Raw genomic sequence first — 12701 nt, 5'->3', positions numbered from 1 at the left:
ATTAAGTGTGTGTTCCGACCAGAAGTCTTCCAAGGAATATTAACATGTCACATGCAATTATGACTGCATGAACTGTGTTTTGGAAATAAAAAAACTAATCGTAGTGCCCAATACAACAATACGTATGTTAAATTGTGCCCTTAAACCTACAGGTTCGAATTCGTTTTCCGCTCTATTCTTTCATTACTTTCCACACCAAGTACGAAAAATATCAATATTTGTCTTTCTCAATTATACACCACATAAAACGTCCTATATATTGATCTCACGTCTCCTCAGAAGCACAATCAACATCGACGTCGAGATAAACGGCGCTACTAAAGCCTTTGAGTCGACTATTTGGGAAACATAAAACCACGGACATAGTGCTAGTCAATCTTGTGGTTAAATATCCTTGTCAAATGTTATCCCCCAATTCCGCCTGATTGCAGAGTGCGTGTACAGTACCCCCGTGACAGCTCGCCATGTGGCCGTGGCAGGTTATCCGGCTGATTACAGCAGAGGACAGCGTGTCACTGCAGCTTGATACTATAAACTGTTTGTCAATAGCTGCATGGGCTATAAATCAGTAGTCTGGGGAATATCAAACATCTATATTTAGTACAGCCAACCAGGTGACTATTTTAAGGAATTAGTACTACACTGATTATGAGTGAGTGAATTCCGCAACATTCCAGCTATGTTCTGCATGGCGACCTGTAAGCCAAGCCATAGGAGTCAAACCAGTGATAGACAGCATGAACACGCCGCCTGAATACGATGCACTATTATCAACAAGGTTACAAACTGTGACTGAGGACATGAGTGAGTTAAAGTTTAACGTCAAATCGGCAATATTTCAGCCATATCTTGACGATGATGACATGAGGGGCGACCGGTGGCCTCGTGCTTGAAGTGTTCGCTCGTCACACCGAAGACAAGGGTTCGATTCCTGACATGGGTACAATGTATGAAGCCCATTTCTGGTGTCCCCCGCCGTGATATTGAGGGAAAATTGTTAAAGGCGGCGTAAAACCACACTCACTCACCCATTGAAGACACGAGGGGACTCTGGTATCTATATTCTGCCCCAGGATCCCCACCTGCGAACTACGAAGTATGATGATATAACAATAAAATGATATTATTCATATTTGTTCTACTATAAACCATTTCGGCAATTCACAGTCAATACTTTTGTACTGCAGCAATAGCAAGAATGGGCATTGTGCCCACATGCGGACCCGGATATTGGTCTATGGTCATTCGTCACCACTCGCCCCTTTCCGTAACCTGCTTGTCCCGGAATAACAGGAGTTGGTCACGAATGGCCTTTGGTGTGGCCATGGGACGCTATGACCACTATAGACTTTCTTATTCAGGTAATGCGTAATCTCTCTCACAGGTTAGCCTTAGTCCATATCAATAAACCAGATCTTTAACTCCGATTCGATACCTCTCTGGACGCAGAGCACTAGTTTAAACACCATACACTAATAACCCCGTGGGGGTTCCGGGTTAGAATAGGTCCGCAGCAACCACGCTGCTCGTATTCATGTGTACATGGTATGAAAACACGGTATTAACATATCCATACTACTATATATAGGGACCGCCTCCGGAGTTAGATCCCCGACCGCGTCATACCAAAAGACGTTAAAAGATGGTACTTGTTGTTACCCTGCCTGGCGCTCGGCATTAAGGGGCTAAAACAAGGACTGGTCGGCTCAGAGACAGTATACTGTGGGCTTCACACATTGTACCCATGTCGGGAATCGAACTCGGGTCTTCAGCGTGACGAGCGAATGCTTCAACCACTAGGCTACCCGACCGTCCGATACGATAACAGAGGCCCGTGCCTCACTGCGTCTGCGCTTATAACAAGGAAGAACTGACGTTCCTTGCCTGGATTTGTTGGTGTGCCAGCTCTTCATTGTGTAGTTGGATGTTGTTGCGTCATCAGGCGATACAATCAGAGGTAAGGATACCTTGTTACATAGGGACACTGCAAAACAATGATAACAACGTACCATGTGAACTATTACGTTAGACACCTTGTGTTAACCCACGTTAACCCACAGACACACCTCAGTATTTCATGTATTAAATGCACCCATCAGGTCCCAAAAGCGTGGTTTCCTTCAGCTCGATATCGGGTACTTACTTTTGACCTAAAATACACCCGGTTATGCGTCAGTGAACAAGTTTGTTTTATGTACACACACGTGACGGTATTGTGCGTCGTGTTTTGTGGTATTTAGTCATTTACAGGTATAATTAAAGTTTTCTATATTTATTATCATTTGGATAAATAGGATCCTTTAAAATCATTCTACTTTTTCCAGAGCTAACGTGTAACGTGTCGTGTCATAGAATGTCATGAAAAATCCCAATAAATGTTTTACAATTTGGATTAAAGATTATTCCAGCTGCTATTGATGCATGTAATCGTATCCCAATTGCGTGGATTGATGCTCTTGATTTCAATCACTGAATTGTCTGGTCTAGACTCGATTATTTACAGACCGCCGTCATATAGCTGAAATATTGCTGAGTGCGGCGTTAAACAGCAAACAAACAAACAAACTAACTAACTTTTCTGTCATAAATCTGGAACAAAGTTGACAGTGTAATTGCTAATTGTTAAAAGTTGATACCACTCTACAGTTGTGTATAACAGAACTGTATGATGACTAACGGTTCTATCACACTCAATGTGTTTACTCCCCTATAGTCTCTGACACCGAGCATCTGAATGAGTGTTCCTCCAAGCCTACACCAAAACAACATGTGGAGGAAGTGGCGAGGGTCCCTCTTTCTGCTGACATGGGTTATACTTCAAGGTATGTTGTGATAATTTGTATGAAGGAATCATGCCAACATCTTGTGTATGGTGACGTGAGTGTTGCATATACTGTGCTAAATGTACTAAATGTATGTGAACAGGCTAAACGTAGAGGTGTTTGGTTGAAGTAGTATCAAACTGTTACATTTATCAGATTATTTTCACTCATTTCGATGACAGCAATGTGTACAGCTATTCGTAGACTGAACTTGAAGATTGAACATTGGAAAGTGAACATATGAAGATTATATATGTTCACAACATACCTGACCGCCTCCGTGGTCTTGTGGTAGAGCGTCCGCCCGGAGAGCGGAAGGTCCAGGGTTCGATCCCGGGCCGCGTCATACAAAAAGACGTTAAAAGATTGTACTTGTTACCCTGTCTGGCGCTCGGCATTAAGGGGCTAAAACAAGGACTGGTCGGCTCGGAGTCAGTATACTGTGTCTGAGTGGGGTATTCATGTTAAACTGCGGCATGGTTTCTCAGTGAGCTAGCACTATAAATCGGCATCAGTCCGGACTAGTACAAGCAGCCACACACACACATACACGTGCATGCACGTCGCTATATAAGTGCAATAATCTTGGACACGACGTTAAACCCAATTTCACCTCACCACCTCACAACATACCTGTTGATGTAAACTTACTGAAATTCGGCTACGCAGTTCACGTTGTTACCGATAATGAAGCTTTATTTAAGACAGTCCAACACTATACATGAGTAGCCAGGCCAGTACGAGTTTCTGAGAGACACAGTGAACTTTGGTTGGACATAGCTGTCATTTGTAGATGTAATGATGCAATGCATTTACTCGTGAATACCAAAGTTTGCAAATTGCATCTTCTATCTTCTTTACGGATACAATTCCATTGGCCTGTATAAGAACAAGAGATTAGTTTTGGCAAAGCTGAACACTTCTCAAATATGTAGGGCTGTTTCATATGGTTGTGTACTTTGGGAATTTTTCATAACTGTTAAAAATGATCTATTGTTTATAAGCCACTTCCTGTAATATTTCTGAGGTGTCATGCATTTATAAATCAAAGGAATTAATAAATGCTCTACATTGTCGACCATCGGTGTGTGAGGGGGTGGGGAAACGGGTGACCAAATGTTCTAAGACACCGTATCTCGCCGTTAAGTTCCTTAACTGTGCAAGGAACCGCTTGACGGGATTCGCATCCCACGATTATGATGCTTGGTCTTCCAATTGCAATCCGCTGCAAGTTAATTTGGTTTGGCTACAAACAAGCAGGTACAGATGCAATGAGTATCAATTACAAGTGAGTGAGTGAGTGAGTGAGTGAGTGAGTGAGTGAATAGAGTGAGTGAGTGAGTGAGTGAGTAGAGTGAGTAGAATGGGTGAGTGAGTGATTAGTGATTAGAGTGAGTGAGTGAGTGAGTAGAGTGAGTAGAATGAGTGAGTGAGTGAATAGAGTGAGTGAGTGAGTGAGTGAGTAGAGTGAGTAGAATGGGTGAGTGAGTGATTAGTGATTAGAGTGAGTGAGTGAGTAGAGTGAGTAGAATGAGTGAGTGAGTGATTAGAGTGAGTGAGTGAGTGAGTGAGTGAGTGAGTGAGTGTTACAGTCAGCAAGTAACATTTCTATGAATGAATTATGCCACAGTACATGGTAGGGAAATTGCAACGAAAATAATCAAAGTCTTATGAGTTTGCGTTACCATTAATTGGGATAAATATAACATTCTTCTAACTGAACATGTATGACTTTGTAAATCTTGTTGTCAGTGTGTGTGCAAGTTCTGCTTCGTAAGACTTGATGAGGTATGAATGTGCAAAACGGTATTAGGCTATCTAGAGATCTTATTTTAAGGTAACGATCCATTACCCCATAAATAGCATTTAAGCAATTCTTTAGTCTCAATCAATATTGCATTCACCTTTTAGCAACAAATTTAACCTGCGACATATATTTAGTGAGTTGACAAGGTATATGGTGTCCAGATCTCTTATTGTTGGTAACGATCCACTACCTTAAATACAATTGAAACAAGTCTTTAGTCTCAGTCAATTTGCATTCACAGTTTTATGTACAGCTGTCTCTGGTCTGAGACACAAGACTGCCTGTTACAACTTCCTGTTGATGGTCGATCCTCCGTGTGCCGCTACAGAGATGCTTCTTCCTACCATGTTTACACTCGGGGTGTCCTCTGACGTCACATGTCACAGTGAAATAACTGGAACAAGCTTAGGACAGAAGGGAGTAGACGAAATCAGACGTTGCTGTCAACAGCGTGAGAATGATACAGTGACAGATTACTGCCTCCCTGCCATGAAGAACCAACTCCCGGATCACTACTACCTGGACTTTGTGAACACGTGCACGGCTGCTACAAGATGTCAGCTATCTTCACCTGGAGGTCGGGTAATGGATACTGCTGGTGAAGACTACGTAACATTCACGTTTGAATGTGTGCACAGTGAGTAGTGTCCATTATGAGTTTATGTTTAAGCTACCTATACATATACTTTCCAAAAAGGAAACGCATAAGTCAACACTCATATTTAATCGACTGTGTTCATTTCCCTCTGACTGTAAATACCAGGAACATTTCCCTCTGACGGTCAATACCAGGAACATTTCCCTCTGACGGTCAATACCAGGAAATTTCCTCCTGACGGTCAATACCAGGAACATTTCCCTCTGACGGTCAATACCAGAAACATTTCCTTCTGACGGTCAATACCAGAAACATTTCCCTCTGACGGTCAATACCAGAAACATTTCCCTCTGACGGTCAATACCAGAAACATTTCCCTCTGACGGTCAATACCAGAAACATTTCCCTCTGACGGTCAATACCAGAAACATTTCCCTCTGACGGTCAATACCAGAAACATTTCCCTCTGACGGTCAATACCAGAAACATTTCCCTCTGAAGGTCAATACCAGGAACATTTCCCTCTGACGGTCAATACCAGAAACATTTCCCTCTGACGGTCAATACCAGAAACATTTCCCTCTGACGGTCAATACCAGAAACATTTCCCTCTGACGGTCAATACCAGAAACATTTCCCTCTGACGGTCAATACCAGAAACATTTCCCTCTGAAGGTCAATACCAGGAACATTTCCTTCTGACGGTCAATACCAGGAACATTTCCCTCTGACGGTCAATACCAGGAACATTTCTTTCTGACGGCCAATACCAGGAACATTTCCTTCTGACGGTCAATACCAGGAACATTTCCTTCTGACGGTCAATACGAGGAATATTGTGATGTGATATATCCCTTTACCGAATTACTGTTAAATGGCCCCGTACGTGCACAAGATTTGATCTTTAATGACTTGGCCATTCTTTTCAGAGGACACGGTTCTGCACATCCAACATGATTCTACACACACAGGACAGGAGGTGTACCTGTACAACGACCAACATGACGGGGAGGCCCATGCTAACTGTCTAGCATACTCTCATGAGTGTGACTCCCATGTCATAATACAACTTGCTGCAACCAGAGTTGTGTCTCCCGCCTGCAGTGTTAACTTCACTGATGGGGATGTGTCAACCAAGGTGGAATGTAAGAACCCACCTGCATCAAGAAACTGTTCCAGCGCAATGTTTGAGAGCAAGTCCAACTATGTTAACATGTCAATATTCATGACAGTCGATCCTGGACGTCAAGAAAAAGAATTTCTGTGGATGCGAGCGAAATGTAAGTGATTAATAATTATATTTCCCCTGATGTATTGGTCAACCTTGAAATGTAACGAATTTCGTGTGGAAATTGTTCCATGATGGCAATTGGCGTCTGATGTCTGCCCTGAAGTCGTGCTAGGATAACTAATTATTTTGATATCATGTGTATTCAACTAGGCATTAGGGAGGGATAAGTATAATTACTTTCAAGATATGTTGTTTGTGATCTTTGTTCATATATCAAGGGGTAAACGTTCGTGAAAATTTCACTCAAACCAAAACGCCTAAGCATGAGTTGAAATTGAAAAATATTGTATAATGAACATGGATGTATACACCATTGCTACAGTCAAACCTCTCTCTGAAATCATGTAGGTAATTAGTGAATACATTGTGCAATCGTGAATTGTCCGGTGATACTACCTCGGTATGCATTTTTCAATTTGTCATATCGTCAATAAAATTACTGCACGATGGTGTCGCAACAGTAGTATATGTTTAACGTGTCCAAGAATCCCTGACGCGATGACGTCTCAAGAATATTGGTTGTAATATCTCTCGTGTGGCAGTGTCGTGCTCTAGGGATCACACACTAGCTACTGATTCCTATCATGTCCGTGGTAGGTAACGTAATTCGACAATGGTCCTCGGGAGCACCCACAACATTTTTATACAAATACATAAGCTGGTAGAGATATTATCAATACTACAGACGCGTGTATAAGTGTAAACATTGTCTGTCTAAATGTTTGCTCTAATTGATGTACAAATGTATAAGTATGTGTAGTATTTATTCAATAATCATTTATTTGTAGCGGATACAGGTGAGAATGTTACCGTCGTCTGTGGAGCCACCATTCCTGCAGATGTGTCACTGAACTGCCCAGCATCTACATCAACTACTACGAAATCAACTGCTTCGGAACCGACACCGGTAGCGGTAACACCATCAACTGGTAAGCCACGAGCACAGCAACTGCAACAGTAACGCCAGCAAGGACAACCATAGTAACAGAGTTAATAAAAAACATCACATGCTAAAACAACTTTAGAATTTTTTTCTTTTAATGCCGTACCACACACAATCCTTTGCAAGTTTTAGTGTTTGTTTCCCCATGTGCACATAGTTACCATGTTGACACCTCATTGTCTTTCTTAATCTGCCTCAAGTAAGAATTCACAATTCCCTACCTATTGCTTAAACCATGTCATATACCCACATTCACTTGTTTTGATACCTCGTGGGAATCCGGGTCAGACAAGTTCCACGGCACCCGGTTGGTTGTTGTACGAGGCGACTAAATGTGATCAGCAGGTGCGGCTTGGGCTGATTGCTTGTAATCGTGCACCGAGGACTGCGATGGGTGTTCATGTTTTCTGTCACATGTTTGTGAGGTCAGAATTGACTTTATCTCTCCTGAATATCGCCTACTGCAGTGAGAATCAATAGTTGCACACCCACTTGTTTTTAACGCTATCTGAATACTCTCAAGACATTATATGTAACGTGTTGTCAGAGGCCACTTCACCAATGGATAATGACATATCAACTCCAGCTGCAACAACAGAAACTCTTCCTTCAACAGAAGAAACTCTTCCTTCAACAACAGAAACTCTTCTTTCAACAACAGAAACTCTTCTTTCAACACAAGAAACTCTTCTTTCAACAACAGAAACTCTTCCTTCAACACAAGAAATTCTTCCTTCAACAACAGAAACTCTTCTTTCAACAACAGAAACTCTTCTTTCAACACAAGAAACTCTTCTTTCAACAACAAAAACTCTTCTTTCAACACAAGAAACTTTTCTTTCAACACAAGAAACTCTTCCTTCAACAGAAGAAACTTTTCTTTCAACACAAGAAACTCTTTCTTCAACAGAAGAAACTCCAAGGAAAGATATTCAAAGTTTGAAGTTTGATGTGAAGCTAATGTAATATTTAATACTGGCTCCCTTAGGTGATGTCCCTTGTGTGGGATCCTTCAGTATCTCAGGAGATAACAATAACAATAATAATACATGCTCAAATCGCACAAAGTGATGGAGATAATATTGTGCTTTCGTTATCACCAACTGATCGATTGACATTAACATTGACTTCAGGTTTACATGAACAAATCTAACACAAGTGATTCTGTTTAATAATATGCTTCTTTTCGCTTCGTTATCACTCCTAGAAAGTTTGTGTACCTCATCCCTCAACCATCACGTTATAGTTGGGTATTTGCTTCAAAGATGCTCACGCCCCGTGAAGATTCCGGGGTAGAATAGGTCTTCGGCAACCCATGCCGTAAAAGGTGACTATGCTTGTCGTAAAAGGCGACTAACGGGATCGGGTGGTCAGGCTCGCTGACTTGGTTGATACATGTCATCGATCCAAATTGCGTGTATCGATGCTCATGATATCAATCACTGGATTGTCTGGTCCAGACTCGATTATTTACAGACCGCCGTCATATAGCTGGAATATTGCTGAGTGCGGCGTCAAACAACAAACCAACCAACCAGCCAAAGATGCTCATCATCTTCAAATGATACCCGACAATACACAACTGCCTAGAAGTTCAGTTACTGGGCCATATCTCTGATCAATTCCACTAAGCTCAAGTCTGACCATAGTGTCGAGCTGACAGTAGAACATCAGTGAAGTTAGATACGCGGGACTCCAACAGTTGAGTTGACACGATTGTTGAGGAGTTGTCAATGTCGCATTAAAAGATATCATGCATTCTGGGCATTTTCCTTTAAATTTATAACGTTATGTGTCAATCGAAGTGATCACAAATATGTTACCGATGTTCCTTCGCCAAAGTTGAGCTTTAGGTGGTACAAATATGATAGAGCAGTATTACCAATGTCGTATTACATAACACAGGAATATCCATTTGCAATACTACCACTATTTCTGTAGATTATATTGATTATTCGCACTCACCATGCCTTGTTTACGTGAAATAATATATTGTAGTTGTAGTATGGTATAGTTTCTGTGTATATTGATCATGAATTGTGAATAAGCTATTTGGTTTGGTATGTTAATCAACAAATTCTGGATATTTCAGATAATGCATTTACTAACACATATTTATTGTATTTATTTCAGATTTATCAAGTAACTCTCCTCATTGATTGACATACAATTGTACTTTTCATTTCAGGCTGCTGCTTAAGTAGTCGTCAGCTAAGCACTATCAGTAAACTCATGGTCTTTTGTTTTGTTGTTGTGTGTCCTCATTTTACCTCATTTATCCTCCCCACTGCACCCCTCTCACACTTCACTTGGCACTGGGATGGGTTTAATGTAATTGGAATGTTCGCATTTAACGTTATTATTGTGTTCTATGTATTTTTATTCCATTCCATACCTAAATGTCTAAATCTCATTAATACCATTTTAGCATACTACATATACTTGTGTTTGTGTGTAGATAGTGGATGTTTACTAGATATATTTCATTTTATTTGTGTTTTGGTCGAGGTGGAATAATGTGTGTATTCAGTAACTTGTGTAGTGTACTCATGATTTAAAGATAATCGAGATGTAATTTACATATGTCTGTAAATAGGAACGTGTTTATGTGTTGTATATCATGGACAGGTATATCGTAGGCAGGTATATGGTGGGCAGGTATATCATGGACAGGTATATCATGGACAGGTATATCATGGACAGGTATATCGTGGGCAGGTATATCACGGACAGGTATATCGTGGGCAGGTATATCATGGACAGGTATATCACGGACAGGTATATCATGGACAGGTATATCATGGACAGGTATATCATGGACAGGTATATCGTGGGCAGGTATATCGTGGGCAGGTATATCGTGGGCAGGTATATCATGGACAGGTATATCACGGACAGGTATATCATGGACAGGTATATCACGGACAGGTATATCATGGACAGGTATATCATGGACAGGTATATCGTAGGCAGGTATATCGTGGGCAGGTATATCACGGACAGGTATATCATGGACAGGTATATCATGGACAGGTATATCATGGACAGGTATATCACGGACAGGTATATCATGGACAGGTATATCGTGGGCAGTTATCCACTCTACCTCTACGATGCACCCTAGTGGGTTTCACCAAATATATATATTGTGCAACCTAAACGTACGACTTTGATATATTATAGTTATGTTATTGTTCTATTTATTTTTTATGTGTGTGAATGTTATATCTAAGTACTAGTATATCACCTTAAGCTTATGATTGTAGAATATCATACCATGAATATCCTATAGGTGTAGTAGATTGTTATTTAAAACTACTGTTTAGGTTTTTGGTGCATTTTGTGCATGAACACAGCCGTTGCGGAGTTATGTTTGTATATTAATTTTTGTATTCATTGTTACAGGGCGTCTTTCCCATCGCACTATCAACTGACCTCTAGGCTGTGTCATCATATTATTCATACATCAGAACACGTCCCTGGCTATATCGTAACATTTGGCATACAGATCAATTCAGTATTGTATAGAAATAACTTAACTTGTCTACTTAATTTAAAATTAGAATACATACATAATTGAAACTTCATAATGAAGTCCTATGAGTGAGTGAGTATGGTTTTACCCCGCTTTTAGCAATATTCCAGCAATATCACGGCGGGGGACGCCAGAAATGGGCTTCACACATTGTACCCATGTCGGGAATCGAACCCGGGTCTTCGGCGTGACGAGCGAACGTTTTAACCAGTAGGCTATCCGACCGCCCCTGAAGTTCTATGACACGCGTTTATCATTAACATGCCAGTTAGCAGTGACGCAGCCAGGTGATTCTTGAAGACGACGAAGCCGATGTAATTACTGTATACTGATGAGGTATATACAATAAAATTTACGTCCTACTTGCCCAGTGCGTTTTGTTTTATGTGTATAGCTCGGTAGGGCCCTTAACAGTAAGACAATAGTAATGGGTGGACCACAGTGAATATTCCACACTGAATGTGTCGGGTGCTATTGGTAGAGAACACCTGGTGTCACCAATGATTTTAATTCATTTATTTTTCACTCTAGTCCTCGCCACTTGAAATAGAATCACACCATATCACAATGAGTAATTTACGAAGATAGGATAACGAGCGAGGGTCGGCAGTCAGGTGATTGCGAGCGGCTATATTTAGCAGTATGTGCAGCTTACGTACATTACCAGCACGGTCTGAAAGAAAAATACGTGCAGATGTAGTATTTAAAACGCTGTTGGCCAAAGTCACGGCTACATATAATCCCTGCGAGTCACCAAACTGCCGATCCTCATTTGGATTGTAGCCATGAAGTTTATCGCCCAGAAATTAGACATTTCTTGAAAAGCGCACTTTTTTGTCAACAAGACAACACTGATTAGGGAGATATCAGTCTTGGAGCATGGGACCACCGGTTGAGCGGGAACGTGCATACATCGAATGTGACACTCCTTGGGCTGCGATGAGGTATTTATCTGAGGCAGCGTTATCTCCCTACTCTGACTGGACATCTTTTTTCCTGCCATATATCATTAACAGGGTGTTTATTTCAGCAAGATATTCATGTTATCTGCATTTTGACTGATAGTTATGACAGGTGAGGTAAACCGGAGTATCATCTGCAAGCTTGCACCTGGACCCTTGACATCGTAGGTGATAGGAGGACGACCACAACCTCTGGTGTGACAGTTGTGTTTGCAGAATAACATTCCAAGGCAGGAAGTACCATTAGTATCAATGTGATAGCTGTCAAGACATGAGATATGAGAATAACACACAATATCATTTAATCAAATCTTAGGTTTGTTTGTTTGTTGTTTAACGCCGCACTCGGCAATATTCCAGCCTTACGACGGTTGTCTGGAAATAATCGTGTCTGGACCAGTCAATCCAGTGATTGACATCATGAGCATCGATCCACGAAATGGGTTGCTGAAGACCTAATTCGATTGTAGACCTAGATTAAAAGTGGTATGCAGATGTATAGATTACCACACACACAATTGTACTGGAGGGACATATAATCGCCTGATAGGCAACTGTTATCAATAGGATGCTTCAAGGTTCTCAGAATATTAATACACGTCACTGTAATGACAAAAAAACGTCCTTCATAGAAGGACGACAAAATATGCGTTGGTTATCCTTGCTGTTCAATTAACGACATTCGACATTCCGGGTGTTGTCACGAAGTGGGCCTTGGTGTCCTCCCGCAGCATCTCTGAGAC

The 12701-nt window shown here is 41.2% G+C and overlaps 1 protein-coding gene across 1 annotated transcript; it reads left to right on the top strand.

Annotated features, from left to right (window-relative positions):
- The first annotated feature begins 2749 nt into the window (after positions 1 to 2749).
- LOC124120917 lies at positions 2750 to 11324 on the top strand. Its single transcript, XM_046483823.2, has 5 exons — positions 2750 to 2822; positions 4871 to 5266; positions 6157 to 6507; positions 7307 to 7447; positions 10867 to 11324. Exons 1-5 carry the CDS (start codon positions 2768 to 2770, stop codon positions 10893 to 10895), a joined length of 972 nt encoding a protein of 323 aa, XP_046339779.2. The 5' UTR covers positions 2750 to 2767; the 3' UTR covers positions 10896 to 11324.
- The last annotated feature ends 1377 nt before the right edge of the window (positions 11325 to 12701 follow it).

Source organism: Haliotis rufescens, unplaced genomic scaffold, assembly GCF_023055435.1.
Source record: "Haliotis rufescens isolate VD_foot unplaced genomic scaffold, xgHalRufe1.0.p SCAF_10, whole genome shotgun sequence".
In the NCBI taxonomy this organism is placed as follows: Eukaryota; Metazoa; Mollusca; class Gastropoda; order Lepetellida; family Haliotidae; genus Haliotis; species Haliotis rufescens.
This window is presented reverse-complemented; position numbering and strand designations above follow the sequence as displayed.